General features: G+C 34.3%; 1 protein-coding gene across 1 annotated transcript in view; it reads left to right on the forward strand.

Moving 5' to 3' along the window:
• The window catches only part of LOC143241754 (putative 3',5'-cyclic phosphodiesterase pde-5), a 67,078-nt gene that overhangs the window by 26,180 nt on the left and 23,413 nt on the right, over nt 1-17,485 (forward strand). The window contains exons 12-13 of the mRNA XM_076484977.1: nt 14,696-14,747; nt 16,007-16,158. Coding sequence (XP_076341092.1) covers nt 14,696-14,747; nt 16,007-16,158 — 204 coding nt within the window. The remainder of the gene's footprint in view (nt 1-14,695; nt 14,748-16,006; nt 16,159-17,485) is intronic.

Genomic DNA, 17,485 nt, shown 5'->3' on the forward strand with positions numbered 1-17,485 from the left:
ATCAGCTACAATGTATTTTACAGTGCTTGTGATAGTTTAAGATTACACACTTACTGGTACCAACTTATCAGCTACAATGTATTTTACAGTGTTTGTGATGGTTTAGGATTACACTTTTACTGATACCAACTTATCACCTACAATGTATTTTACAGTGTTTGTGATGGTTTACGATTACACTCTTACTGGTACCAACTTATCAGCTACAATGTATTTTACAATGCTTGTGATGGTTTAGGATTACACTCTTACTGGTACCAACTTATCAGCTACAATGTATTTTACAGTGTTTGTGATGGTTTAGGATTACACTTTTACTGGTACCAACTTATCACCTACAATGTATTTTACAGTGTTTGTGATGGTTTAGGATTACACTCTTACTGGTACCAACTTATCAGCTACAATGTATTTTACAGTGCTTGTGATAGTTTAGGATTACACTTTTACTGGTACCAACTTACCACCTACAATGTATTTTACAGTGTTTGTGATGGTTTAGGATTACACTCTTACTGGTACCAACTTACCACCTACAATGTATTTTACAGTGTTTGTGATGGTTTAGGATTATACTCTTACTGGTACCAACTTACCACCTACAATGTATTTTATAGTGTTTGTGATGGTTTAGGATTACACTTTTACTGGTACCAACTTACCACCTACAATGTATTTTACAGTGTTTGTGATGGTTTAGGATTACACACTTGCTGGTACCAACTTATCACCTACAATGTATTTTACAGTGTTTGTGATGGTTTAGGATTATACTCTTACTGGTACCAACTTATCAGCTACAATGTATTTTACAATGCTTGTGATGGTTTAGGATTATACTCTTACTGGTACCAACTTATCAGCTACAATGTATTTTACAATGCTTGTGATGGTTTAGGATTATACTCTTACTGGTACCAACTTATCACCTACAATGTATTTTACAGTGTTTGTGATGGTTTAGGATTACACTCTTACTGTTACCAACTTATCACCTACAATGTACTTTACAGTGTTTGTGATGGTTTAGGATTACACACTTACTGGTACCAACTTATCAGCTACAATGTATTTTACAGTGTTTGTGATGGTTTAGGATTATACTCTTACTGGTACCAACTTATCAGCTACAATGTATTTTACAGTGCTTGTGATAGTTTAGGATTACACACTTACTGGTACCAACTTATCAGCTACAATGTATTTTACAGTGTTTGTGATGGTTTAGGATTATACTCTTACTGGTACCAACTTATCAGCTACAATGTATTTTACAGTGTTTGTGATGGTTTAGGATTATACTCTTACTGGTACCAACTTATCAGCTACAATGTATTTTACAGTGTTTGTGATGGTTTAGGATTACACTCTTACTGGTACCAACTTATCAGCTACAATGTATTTTACAATGCTTGTGATGGTTTAGGACTACACTCTTACTGGTACCAACTTATCAGCTACAATGTATTTTACAGTGCTTGTGATAGTTTAGGATTACACACTTACTGGTACCAACTTATCAGCTACAATGTATTTTACAGTGTTTGTGATGGTTTAGGATTATACTCTTACTGGTACCAACTTATCAGCTACAATGTATTTTACAGTGTTTGTGATGGTTTAGGATTATACTCTTACTGGTACCAACTTATCAGCTACAATGTATTTTACAGTGTTTGTGATGGTTTAGGATTACACTCTTACTGGTACCAACTTATCAGCTACAATGTATTTTACAATGCTTGTGATGGTTTAGGATTACACTATTACTGGTACCAACTTACCAGCTACAATGTATTTTACAATGCTTGTGATGGTTTAGGATTATACTCTTACTGGTACCAACTTATCAGCTACAATGTATTTTATAGTGTTTGTGATGGTTTAGGATTATACTCTTACTGGTACCAACTTATCAGCTACAATGTATTTTACAGTGTTTGTGATGGTTTAGGATTACACTCTTACTGGTACCAAATTACCACCTACAATGTATTTTACAGTGTTTGTGATGGTTTAGTATTACACTCCTACTGGTACCAACTTATCAGCTACAATGTATTTTACAGTGTTTGTGATGGTTTAGGATTACACTTTTACTGGTACCAACTTATCAGCTACAATGTATTTTACAATGCTTGTGATGGTTTAGGATTATACTCTTACTGGTACCAACTTATCAGCTACAATGTATTTTACAGTGTTTGTGATGGTTTAGGATTACACACTTACTGGTACCAACTTACCACCTACAATGTATTTTACAGTGTTTGTGATGGTTTAGTATTACACTCCTACTGGTACCAACTTATCAGCTACAATGTATTTTACAGTGTTTGTGATGGTTTAGGATTACACTCCTACTGGTACCAACTTATCAGCTACAATGTATTTTACAGTGTTTGTGATGGCTTAGGATTACACACTTCCTGGTACCAACTTACCACCTACAATGTATTTTACAGTGTTTGTGATGGTTTAGGATTACACTCCTACTGGTACCAACTTATCAGCTACAATGTATTTTACAATGCTTGTGATGGTTTAGGATTACACTCCTACTGGTACCAACTTATCAGCTACAATGTATTTTATAGTGTTTGTGATGGTTTAGGATTATACACTTACTGGTACCAACTTATCACCTACAATGTATTTTATAGTGTTTGTGATGGTTTAGGATGACACTCTTACTGGTACCAACTTATCAGCTACAATGTATTTTACAGTGTTTGTGATGGTTTAGGATTACACTTTTACTGGTACCAACTTATCACCTACAATGTATTTTATAGTGTTTGTGATGGTTTAGGATTATACACTTACTGGTACCAACTTACCACCTACAATGTATTTTATAGTGTTTGTGATGGTTTAGGATGACACTCTTACTGGTACCAACTTATCACCTACAATGTATTTTACAGTGTTTGTGATGGTTTAGTATTACACTCTTACTGGTACCAACTTATCAGCTACAATGTATTTTACAATGCTTGTGATGGTTTAGCATTACACTCTTACTGGTACCAACTTATCAGCTACAATGTATTTTACAGTGTTTGTGATGGTTTAGCATTACACTCTTACTGGTACCAACTTATCAGCTACAATGTATTTTACAGTGCTTGTGATAGTTTAAGATTACACACTTACTGGTACCAACTTATCAGCTACAATGTATTTTACAGTGTTTGTGATGGTTTAGGATTACACTTTTACTGGTACCAACTTATCACCTACAATGTATTTTACAGTGTTTGTGATGGTTTACGATTACACTGTTACTGGTACCAACTTATCAGCTACAATGTATTTTACAATGCTTGTGATGGTTTAGGATTACACTCTTACTGGTACCAACTTATCAGCTACAATGTATTTTACAGTGTTTGTGATGGTTTAGGATTACACTTTTACTGGTACCAACTTATCACCTGCAATGTATTTTACAGTGTTTGTGATGGTTTAGGATTACACTCTTACTGGTACCAACTTATCAGCTACAATGTATTTTACAATGCTTGTGATGGTTTAGGATTACACTCTTACTGGTACCAACTTACCACCTACAATGTATTTTACAGTGTTTGTGATGGTTTAGGATTATACTCTTACTGGTACCAACTTACCACCTACAATGTATTTTATAGTGTTTGTGATGGTTTAGGATTACACTTTACTGGTACCAACTTACCACCTACAATGTATTTTACAGTGTTTGTGATGGTTTAGGATTACACACTTACTGGTACCAACTTATCACCTACAATGTATTTTACAGTGTTTTGATGGTTTAGGATTATACTCTTACTGGTACCAACTTATCAGCTACAATGTATTTTACAGTGTTTGTGATGGTTTAGGATTATACTCTTACTGGTACCAACTTATCAGCTACAATGTATTTTACAATGCTTGTGATGGTTTAGGATTATACTCTTACTGGTACCAACTTATCACCTACAATGTATTTTATAGTGTTTGTGATGGTTTAGGATTATACTCTTACTGGTACCAACTTATCAGCTACAATGTATTTTACAATGCTTGTGATGGTTTAGGATTATACTCTTACTGGTACCAACTTATCAGCTACAATGTATTTTACAATGCTTGTGATGGTTTAGGATTACACTCCTACTGGTACCAACTTATCAGCTACAATGTATTTTATAGTGTTTGTGATGGTTTAGGATTATACACTTACTGGTACCAACTTATCAGCTACAATGTATTTTACAATGCTTGTGATGGTTTAGCATTACACTCTTACTGGTACCAACTTATCAGCTACAATGTATTTTACAATGCTTGTGATGGTTTAGCATTACACTCTTACTGGTACCAACTTATCACCTACAATGTATTTTACAGTGTTTGTGATGGTTTAGTATTACACTCTTACTGGTACCAACTTATCAGCTACAATGTATTTTACAGTGTTTGTGATGGTTTAGGATTATACTCTTACTGGTACCAACTTATCAGCTACAATGTATTTTACAGTGTTTGTGATGGTTTAGCATTACACTCTTACTGGTACCAACTTATCAGCTACAATGTATTTTACAGTGCTTGTGATAGTTTAAGATTACACACTTACTGGTACCAACTTATCAGCTACAATGTATTTTACAGTGTTTGTGATGGTTTAGGATTACACTTTTACTGATACCAACTTATCACCTACAATGTATTTTACAGTGTTTGTGATGGTTTACGATTACACTCTTACTGGTACCAACTTATCAGCTACAATGTATTTTACAATGCTTGTGATGGTTTAGGATTACACTCTTATTGGTACCAACTTATCAGCTACAATGTATTTTACAGTGTTTGTGATGGTTTAGGATTACACTTTTACTGGTACCAACTTATCACCTACAATGTATTTTACAGTGTTTGTGATGGTTTAGGATTACACTCTTACTGGTACCAACTTATCAGCTACAATGTATTTTACAGTGCTTGTGATAGTTTAGGATTACACTTTTACTGGTACCAACTTATCACCTACAATGTATTTTACAGTGTTTGTGATGGTTTAGGATTACACTCTTACTGGTACCAACTTACCACCTACAATGTATTTTACAGTGTTTGTGATGGTTTAGGATTATACTCTTACTGGTACCAACTTACCACCTACAATGTATTTTATAGTGTTTGTGATGGTTTAGGATTACACTTTTACTGGTACCAACTTACCACCTACAATGTATTTTACAGTGTTTGTGATGGTTTAGGATTACACACTTGCTGGTACCAACTTATCACCTACAATGTATTTTACAGTGTTTGTGATGGTTTAGGATTATACTCTTACTGGTACCAACTTATCAGCTACAATGTATTTTACAATGCTTGTGATGGTTTAGGATTATACTCTTACTGGTACCAACTTATCAGCTACAATGTATTTTACAATGCTTGTGATGGTTTAGGATTATACTCTTACTGGTACCAACTTATCACCTACAATGTATTTTACAGTGTTTGTGATGGTTTAGGATTACACTCTTACTGGTACCAACTTATCACCTACAATGTACTTTTACAGTGTTTGTGATGGTTTAGGATTACACACTTACTGGTACCAACTTATCAGCTACAATGTATTTTACAGTGTTTGTGATGGTTTAGGATTATACTCTTACTGGTACCAACTTATCAGCTACAATGTATTTTACAGTGCTTGTGATAGTTTAGGATTACACACTTACTGGTACCAACTTATCAGCTACAATGTATTTTACAGTGTTTGTGATGGTTTAGGATTATACTCTTACTGGTACCAACTTATCAGCTACAATGTATTTTACAGTGTTTGTGATGGTTTAGGATTATACTCTTACTGGTACCAACTTATCAGCTACAATGTATTTTACAGTGTTTGTGATGGTTTAGGATTACACTCTTACTGGTACCAACTTATCAGCTACAATGTATTTTACAATGCTTGTGATGGTTTAGGACTACACTCTTACTGGTACCAACTTATCAGCTACAATGTATTTTACAGTGCTTGTGATAGTTTAGGATTACACACTTACTGGTACCAACTTATCAGCTACAATGTATTTTACAGTGTTTGTGATGGTTTAGGATTATACTCTTACTGGTACCAACTTATCAGCTACAATGTATTTTACAGTGTTTGTGATGGTTTAGGATTATACTCTTACTGGTACCAACTTATCAGCTACAATGTATTTTACAGTGTTTGTGATGGTTTAGGATTACACTCTTACTGGTACCAACTTATCAGCTACAATGTATTTTACAATGCTTGTGATGGTTTAGGATTACACTATTACTGGTACCAACTTACCAGCTACAATGTATTTTACAATGCTTGTGATGGTTTAGGATTATACTCTTACTGGTACCAACTTATCAGCTACAATGTATTTTATAGTGTTTGTGATGGTTTAGGATTATACTCTTACTGGTACCAACTTATCAGCTACAATGTATTTTACAGTGTTTGTGATGGTTTAGGATTACACTCTTACTGGTACCAAATTACCACCTACAATGTATTTTACAGTGTTTGTGATGGTTTAGTATTACACTCCTACTGGTACCAACTTATCAGCTACAATGTATTTTACAGTGTTTGTGATGGTTTAGGATTACACTTTTACTGGTACCAACTTATCAGCTACAATGTATTTTACAATGCTTGTGATGGTTTAGGATTATACTCTTACTGGTACCAACTTATCAGCTACAATGTATTTTACAGTGTTTGTGATGGTTTAGGATTACACACTTACTGGTACCAACTTACCACCTACAATGTATTTTACAGTGTTTGTGATGGTTTAGTATTACACTCCTACTGGTACCAACTTATCAGCTACAATGTATTTTACAGTGTTTGTGATGGTTTAGGATTACACTCCTACTGGTACCAACTTATCAGCTACAATGTATTTTACAGTGTTTGTGATGGCTTAGGATTACACACTTCCTGGTACCAACTTACCACCTACAATGTATTTTACAGTGTTTGTGATGGTTTAGGATTACACTCCTACTGGTACCAACTTATCAGCTACAATGTATTTTACAATGCTTGTGATGGTTTAGGATTACACTCCTACTGGTACCAACTTATCAGCTACAATGTATTTTATAGTGTTTGTGATGGTTTAGGATTATACACTTACTGGTACCAACTTATCACCTACAATGTATTTTATAGTGTTTGTGATGGTTTAGGATGACACTCTTACTGGTACCAACTTATCAGCTACAATGTATTTTACAGTGTTTGTGATGGTTTAGGATTACACTTTTACTGGTACCAACTTATCACCTACAATGTATTTTATAGTGTTTGTGATGGTTTAGGATTATACACTTACTGGTACCAACTTACCACCTACAATGTATTTTATAGTGTTTGTGATGGTTTAGGATGACACTCTTACTGGTACCAACTTATCACCTACAATGTATTTTACAGTGTTTGTGATGGTTTAGTATTACACTCTTACTGGTACCAACTTACCACCTACAATGTATTTTACAGTGCTTGTGATGGTTTAGGATTACACTCTTACTGGTACCAACTTATCAGCTACAATGCATTTTACAGTGTTTGTGATAGTTTAAGATTACACACTTACTGGTACCAACTTATCAGCTACAATGTATTTTACAATGCTTGTGATAGTTTAAGATTACACACTTACTGGTACCAACTTATCAGCTACAATGTATTTTACAGTGTTTGTGATGGTTTAGGATTACACACTTCCTGGTACCAACTTACCACCTACAATGTATTTTACAGTGTTTGTGATGGTTTAGGATTACACTCCTACTGGTACCAACTTATCAGCTACAATGTATTTTACAGTGTTTGTGATGATTTAGGATTACACACTTACTGGTACCAACTTATCACCTACAATGTATTTTACAATGCTTGTGATGGTTTAGGATTACACTCTTACTGGTACCAACTTATCAGCTACAATGTATTTTACAGTGTTTGTGATGATTTAGGATTACACTCTTACTGGTACCAACTTATCAGCTACAACGTATTTTACAATGCTTGTGATGGTTTAGGATTACACTCTTACTGGTACCAACTTATCAGCTACAACGTATTTTACAATGCTTGTGATGGTTTAGGATTACACTCTTACTGGTACCAACTTATCAGCTACAATGTATTTTACAATGCTTGTGATGGTTTAGGATTACACTCTTACTGGTACCAACTTATCAGCTACAATGTATTTTACAATGCTTGTGATGGTTTAGGATTACACTCTTACTGGTACCAACTTATCAGCTACAATGTATTTTACAATGCTTGTGATGGTTTAGTATTACACTCCTACTGGTACCAACTTATCAGCTACAATGTATTTTACAATGCTTGTGATGGTATAGGATTACACTCTTACTGGTACCAACTTATCAGCTACAATGTATTTTACAATGTTTGTGATGGTTTAGTATTACACTCCTACTGGTACCAACTTATCAGCTACAATGTATTTTACAATGCTTGTGATGGTATAGGATTACACTCTTACTGGTACCAACTTATCACCTACAATGTATTTTACAATGCTTGTGATGGTTTAGGATTACACTCCTACTGGTACCAACTTATCAGCTACAATGTATTTTACAATGCTTGTGATGGTTTAGGATTACACTCTTACTGGTACCAACTTATCAGCTACAATGTATTTTACAATGCTTGTGATGGTTTAGGATTACACACTTACTGGTACCAACTTATCAGCTACAATGTATTTTACAATGCTTGTGATGGTTTAGGATTACACTCTTACTGGTACCAACTTACCACCTACAATGTATTTTACAGTGTTTGTGATGGTTTAGGATTATACTCTTACTGGTACCAACTTACCACCTACAATGTATTTTATAGTGTTTGTGATGGTTTAGGATTACACTTTTACTGGTACCAACTTACCACCTACAATGTATTTTACAGTGTTTGTGATGGTTTAGGATTACACACTTACTGGTACCAACTTATCACCTACAATGTATTTTACAGTGTTTGTGATGGTTTAGGATTATACTCTTACTGGTACCAACTTATCAGCTACAATGTATTTTACAGTGTTTGTGATGGTTTAGGATTATACTCTTACTGGTACCAACTTATCAGCTACAATGTATTTTACAATGCTTGTGATGGTTTAGGATTACACTCTTACTGGTACCAACTTACCAGCTACAATGTATTTTACAGTGTTTGTGATGGTTTATGATTACACTCCTACTGGTACCAACTTATCAGCTACAATGTATTTTACAATGCTTGTGATGGTTTAGGATTACACTCTTACTGGTACCAACTTATCAGCTACAATGTATTTTACAATGCTTGTGATGGTTTAGGATTACACACTTACTGGTACCAACTTATCAGCTACAATGTATTTTACAGTTCTTGCTTCATGCTTTGTTTTTACCGATAAAAATATCTAACAACATTTTGTTAGAGTAATTTATATACCGTTTATTTCATATGTCCAGCAGTTGAACGTTTTCACCTGAACTTACTGAAAAGATTTCCGTACGTATCGTGAATAGCATTCACTTAACTGGATATTTGAAGTGGATGAAACTATCACTATGATGAAGATAGTAAGATTGAAGCGACTATATTCTACAGCAGGACTATCATTGATGATGACTACAGTAGGACTATCATTGATGATGACTACAGTAGGACTATCATCGATGATGACAACAGTAGAACTATCATTGATGATGACTACAGTAGGACTATCATTGATGATGACTACAGTACAACTATCATTGATGATGACTACAGTAGAACTATCATTGATGATGACTACAGCAGGACTGTCATTGATGATGACTACAGTAGAACTATCATTGATGATGACTACAGTAGGACTAACATTGATGATGACTACAGCAGGATTATCATTGATGATGACTACAGTAGAACTATCATTGATGATGACTACAGCAGGACTAACATTGATGATGACTACAGTAGGACTATCATTGATGATGACTACAGTAGAACTATCATTGATGATGACTACAGTAGAACTATCATTGATGATGACTACAGCAGGACTATCATTGATGATGACTACAGTAGAACTATCATTGATGATGACTACAGTAGGACTATCATTGATGATGACTACAGTAGAACTATCATTGATGATGACTACAGCAGGACTATCATTGATGATGACTACAGCAGGATTATCATTGATGATGACTATAGTAGAACTATCATTGATGATGATTATAGTAGAACTATCATTGATGATGACAACAGCAGGACTGTCATTGATGATGACTACAGTAGAACTGTCATTGATGATGACTACAGCAGGACTAACATTGATGATGACTACAGTAGGACTGTCATTGATGATGACTACAGTAGAACTATCACTGATGATGACTACAGCAGGACTATCATTGATGATGACTACAGCAGGACTATCATTGATGATGATTACAGTAGAACTATCATTGATGATGACTACAGAAGGACTATCATTGATGATGACTACAGCAGGACTATCATTGATGATGACTACAGTAGAACTATCATTGATGATGACTACAGCAGGATTATCATTGATGATGACTACAGCAGGATTATCATTGATGATGACTATAGTAGAACTATCATTGATGATGATTATAGTAGAACTATCATTGATGATGACTATAGTAGAACTATCATTGATGATGACTACAGCAGGATTATCATTGATGATGACTACAGCAGGACTATCATTGATGATGACTACAGCAGGACTGTCATTGATGATGACTACAGCAGGACTGTCATTGATGATGACTACAGCAGGACTATCATTGATGATGACTACAGTAGAACTATCATTGATGATGACTACAGTAGGACTGTCATTGATGATGACTACAGCAGGACTGTCATTGATGATGACTACAGTAAGACTGTCATTGATGATGACTACAGCAGGACTATCATTGATGATGACTACAGCAGGATTATCATTTATGATGACTACAGTAGAACTATCATTGATGATGACTACAGCAGGACTATCATTGGTGATGATTACTGCATGATTATCATTGATGATGACTACAGTAGAACTATCATTGATGATGACTACAGCAGGACTATCATTGATGATGACTACTGCAGGATTATCATTGATGATGACTACAGTAGAACTATCATTGATGATGACTACAGTAGGACTGTCATTGATGATGACTACAGCAGGACTGTCATTGATGATGACTACAGTAGGACTGTCATTGATGATGACTACAGCAGGATTATCATTGATGATGACTACAGCAGGATTATCATTTATGATGACTACAGTAGAACTATCATTGATGATGACTACAGTAGGACTGTCATTGATGATGACTACAGTAGGACTATCATTGATGATGATTATAGTAGAACTATCATTGATGATGACAACAGCAGGACTGTCATTGATGATGACTACAGTAGAACTGTCATTGATGATGACTACAGCAAGACTAACATTGATGATGACTACAGCAGGACTATCATTGATGATGACTACAGTAGAAGTATCATTGATGATGACTACAGTAGGACTGTCATTGATGATGACTACAGTATGACTGTCATTGATGATGACTACAGCAGGACTAACATTGATGATGACTACAGTAGAACTATCATTGATGATGACTACAGCAGGATTATCATTGATGATGACTACAGTAGAACTATCATTGATGATGACTACAGCAGGACTAACATTGATGATGACTACAGTAGGACTATCATTGATGATGACTACGGTAGAACTATCATTGATGATGACTACAGCAGGACTATCATTGATGATGACTACAGTAAAACTATCTTTGATGATGACTACAGCAGGACTATCATTTATGATGACTACAGTAGAACTATCATTGATGATGACTACAGCAGGACTGTCATTGATGATGACTACAGTAGAACTGTCATTGATGATGACTACAGTAGAACTATCATTGATGATGACTACAGTAGGACTAACATTGATGATGACTACAGCAGGATTATCATTGATGATGACTACAGTAGAACTATCATTGATGATGACTACAGCAGGACTAACATTGATGATGACTACAGTAGGACTATCATTGATGATGACTACAGTAGAACTATCATTTATGATGACTACAGTAGAACTATCATTGATGATGACTACAGCAGGACTATCATTGATGATGACTACAGTAGAACTATCATTGATGATGACTACAGTAGGACTATCATTGATGATGACTACAGTAGAACTATCATTGATGATGACTACAGTAGAACTATCACTGATGATGACTACAGCAGGACTATCATTGATGATGACTACAGCAGGATTATCATTGATTATGACTATAGTAGAACTATGATTGATGATGATTATAGTAGAACTATCATTGATGATGATTATAGTAGAACTATCATTGATGATGACAACAGCAGGACTGTCATTGATGATGACTACAGTAGAACTGTCATTGATGATGACTACAGCAGGATTATCATTGATGATGACTACGGTAGAACTATCATTGATGATGACTACAGCAGGACTATCATTGATGATGACTACAGTAAAACTATCATTGATGATGACTACAGCAGGACTATCATTGATGATGACTACAGTAGAACTATCATTGATGATGACTATAGTAGAACTATCATTGATGATGATTATAGTAGAACTATCATTGATGATGACAACAGCAGGACTGTCATTGATGATGACTACAGTAGAACTGTCATTGATGATGACTACAGCAGGACTAACATTGATGATGACTACAGTAGGACTATCATTGATGATGACTACAGTAGAACTATCATTGATGATGATTACAGTAGAAATATCATTGATGATGACTACAGCAGGACTATCATTGATGATGACTACAGCAGGACTATCATTGATGATGACTACAGTAGAACTGTCATTGATGACGACTACAGCAGGACTGTCATTGATGATGACTAAAGTAGAACTATCATTGATGATGACTACAGCAGGACTATCATTGATGATGACTATAGTAGAACTATCATTGATGATGACTACAGCAGGATTATCATTGATGATGACTACAGCAGGACTATCATTGATGATGACTACAGCAGGACTGTCATTGATGATGACTACAGCAGGACTGTCATTGATGATGACTACAGCAGGACTATCATTGATGATGACTACAGTAGAACTATCATTGATGATGACTACAGTAGGACTATCATTGATGATGTCTACAGCAGGACTATCATTGGTGATGACTACTGCAGGATTATCATTGATGATGACTACAGTAGAACTATCATTGATGATGACTACAACAGGACTATCATTGATGATGACTACTGCAGGATTATCATTGATGATGACTACAGTAGAACTCTCATTGATGATGACTACAGTATGACTGTCATTGATGATGACTACAGCAGGACTGTCATTGATGATGACTACAGTAGGACTGTCATTGATGATGACTACAGCAGGACTATCATTGATGATGACTACAGCAGGATTATCATTTATGATGACTACAGTAGAACTATCATTGATGATGACTACAGTAGGACTGTCATTGATGATGACTACAGTAGGACTATCATTGATGATGACTACAGCAGGACTATCATTGGTGATGACTACTGCAGTATTATCATTGATGATGACTACAGTAGAACTATCATTGATGATGACTACAACAGGACTATCATTGATGATGACTACTGCAGGATTATCATTGATGATGACTACAGTAGAACTATCATTGATGATGACTACAGTAGGACTGTCATTGATGATGACTACAGCAGGACTGTCATTGATGATGACTACAGTAGGACTGTCATTGATGATGACTACAGCAGGACTATTATTGATGATGACTACAGCAGGATTATCATTTATGATGACTACAGTAGAACTATCATTGATGATGACTACAGTAGGACTGTCATTGATGATGACTACAGCAGGACTGTCATTGATGATGACTACAGTAGGACTGTCATTGATGATGACTACTGCAGGACTAACATTGATGATGACTACAGTAGGACTGCCATTGATGATGACTACAGTAGGACTGTCATTGATGATGACTACAGTAGGACTGTCATTGATGATGACTACAGTAGGACTATCATTGATGATGACTACAGCAGGACTATCATTGATGATGACTACAGTAGGATTATCATTGATGATGACTACAGTAGAACTATCATTGATGATGATTACAATAGTTTCAATATAACATTGTGTGATGAGGACTACAATAGGTTCAAAATAACATTGTGTGGTGAGGACTATAATAGGATAATGTTGTCTGAATAGGATTGCTTTAGATGTTTTAAATTATTTTGTATAATGAGGTTTGAAAGTTAAAAATAATTGCGACTTATTATTTCAAATACTTTTTTAACTTTTCTTTTGTATTAGGGGTAAGTTAGAGTTATATGGTGATGTTATTTGTTGAGCTAAGTTAGAGTTACATGGTGATGTTATTTGTTGAGCTAAGATACAGTTATATGGTGATTGTATTTGTTGAAATCTTCAGGGCAGATATACAGTAGGCAGAAAATAATGTTATACATATATTTTAGGTCAATCTTTCAAGACATGATTTCAATGGACTCAGTGATAGTCAAGATAATGGTAAGAACATGTTGTCGCGTTATCTAGTACTTTAAACTGGTTAATTCTACCTATTGTTTTATTGGATGAATATCAGACTATTTTCGGTTTTTAGTTTAGTTTGAAGGTTAAGCCCAATCATTGTGTAGTTTAACTCTTATCTTGTTATTTAAATAACAATGATCCCAAATTCTTTTTATAATTTAGTTTGGAGGTTAAGCCTAACTGTTCTTAGTTGAATACTCGCCTTGTTATATTAACAAGAACAAATAGAATCATGTTTATAATTTAGTTTGGAGGTTAGGCCTAACTGTTCTTAGTTGAATACTCGCCTTGTTATATTAACAAGAACAAATAGAATTATGTTTATAATTTAGGTTGGAGGTTAAGCCTAACTGTTCTTAGTTGAATACTCGCCTTGTTACATTAACAAGAACAAATCGAATCATGTTTATAATTTTGTTTGGAGGTTAAGCCTAACCGTTGTTTAGTTTTCCCTCGCTTTATTTTATCTTTATAAATAGGTAATAAATGAACGTATGGCACTAACAACAATAACTATATTTTATTGTTAATATTTTACATATATCTAAAACTAAAGACATTGAAGCTCAAATAATATTCATATTCAGTTATTAAATATAAGCAAATAGATATTGATCATAAAATAAGGGAATTTAACCCCGATATCACAGACCAGGCAGATATTTAATAAACACGAAAGTTCGTTGTGAAACTAATTAAAAACAAAATGTGTATTAATTAGGAAAATTATAATATCAGGTTGGTCATGAACAGAGCAGGCCCTATAAGACTAAGAAACCAAACAAATTAAAAACCTGAATGTAAGTTAATTGAAAACATATTAATATCAGGAAACATATTTATTAAAATTAATTAATAACAGAATGTAAATTGGCATTTGCACGAAAAACTGTTTTCCCAGATATAGCGAATTTGTTTGAATTAGTCTAAATAATGAGAGATGGCAGACAGTTGACTCTCATGATTATAATAAAGATACAGAGTCCAAGATGAGATAATGAAGCCTCATGTCTACAGGTCTTTACTTTCAACAAACGTAACTTATAAGATTTTATTACCACAACTGGGGGAGGTATTAATATTTATTGTGTGTGTTTGAGTTATTGTTGCTTATCGTAACATTTCCTTAAGATAAGCGATACCCTTCACTTACCGTGATACCTTTTATTAAATATTGTACATATTATTTACGTCAATGGTTTTAATGAGATATTTTATCTTTATTACATCTTCAGACATTCGCTCAAAAGCTGGTGAACGCTGACAGGGCTTCACTTTTCCTGGTTGACGGACGAACTAAGGAATTGTATGCTCGAATATTTGACGTCAGCGGAGACCAAGAGAGCAAGTCTACTGTGTCTGTTTCAGAGACGTCGAAAGAAATCCGGTAGAGATAAACAGTATTTAAGTGAATAAATATAACCAAATAAACCACATTGAGTGTTACATGACAGTGTAACCATGTGTAGATTATAATAATAAACAATAATTTATTACAAACTAAGGTTATCTGTGAAAAACATACTCGTATAACAGCAGTGTCTAAGTAGAGAAACAATAAAACCTTGTTATTGTTGGTATTGTGGTTGTTGTACAACTGTTATTCGTAGTATTATTCTGGTTGCACTACTGTTATTCATAGTACTATTCTGATTGTACTATCATTGTTGTAAGTAGTATTATGGTTGTACTACCATTGTTATTAGTAGTATTTTGGTTGTATTACCATTGTTGTTAGTAGTATTCTGGTTGTACTACTGTTGTTGTTATAGTAGTATTATGGTTGTACTAATGTTGTTAGTAGTATTCTGGTTGTACTACTGTTATTCGTAGTATTATTCTGGTTGTACTACTGTTGTTAGTATTATTCTGGTTGTACTACTGTTGTTGTTAGTATTATTCTGGTTGTACTACCATGGTTGTTAGTATTATTCTGGTTCTGCTATTGTTGTTGTTGGTATTATTCTGGTTGTAGTACTGTTTTTAGTATTATTCTGGTTGTACTATTGTTAGTATTATTCTGGTAGTATTACTGTTGTTAGTATTATTCTGGTTCTACTATTGTTGTTGTTAGTATTTTTCTGGTTGTACTGTTGTTGTTAGTATTATTCTGATTATACTACCAATGTTGTTAGTAGTATTCTGGTTGTCCTACTGTTATTCGTAGTATTATTCTCCTTGTACTACTGTTGTTGTGAGAAGTATTCTGGTTGTACTACTGTTCTTGTTAGTTGTATTATGGTTGTACTAATGTTGTTGTTAGTATTCTGGTTGTACTACTGTTATTCGTAGTATTATTATGGTTGTACTACCATTGGTGTTAGTATTATTATGGGTGTACTAATGTTGTTGTTAGTATTATTCTGGTTGTACTACCATTGTTGTTAGTAATATTCTGGTTTTATTACTGTTGTTGTTACTAGTATTATGGTTGTACTAATGTTGTTGTTAGTAGTATTCTGGTTGTACTACTGTTATTCGTAGTATTATTCTCATTGTACTACTGTTGTTGTTAGTTGTATTCTGGTTGTACTACTGGTGTTAGTAGTATTATGGTTGTACTAATGATGTTGTTAGTACTATTCTGGTTGTACTACTGTTATTCGTAGTGTTATTCTGGTTGTACTACCATTGTTGTCAGTATTATTATGGTTGTACTAATGTTGTTGTTAGTAGTATCCTGGTTGTACTATTGTTATTCGTAGTATTATTCT

This window comes from Tachypleus tridentatus, unplaced genomic scaffold (genome assembly GCF_004210375.1).
Source record: "Tachypleus tridentatus isolate NWPU-2018 unplaced genomic scaffold, ASM421037v1 Hic_cluster_1, whole genome shotgun sequence".
Lineage (NCBI taxonomy): Eukaryota > Metazoa > Arthropoda > Merostomata > Xiphosura > Limulidae > Tachypleus > Tachypleus tridentatus.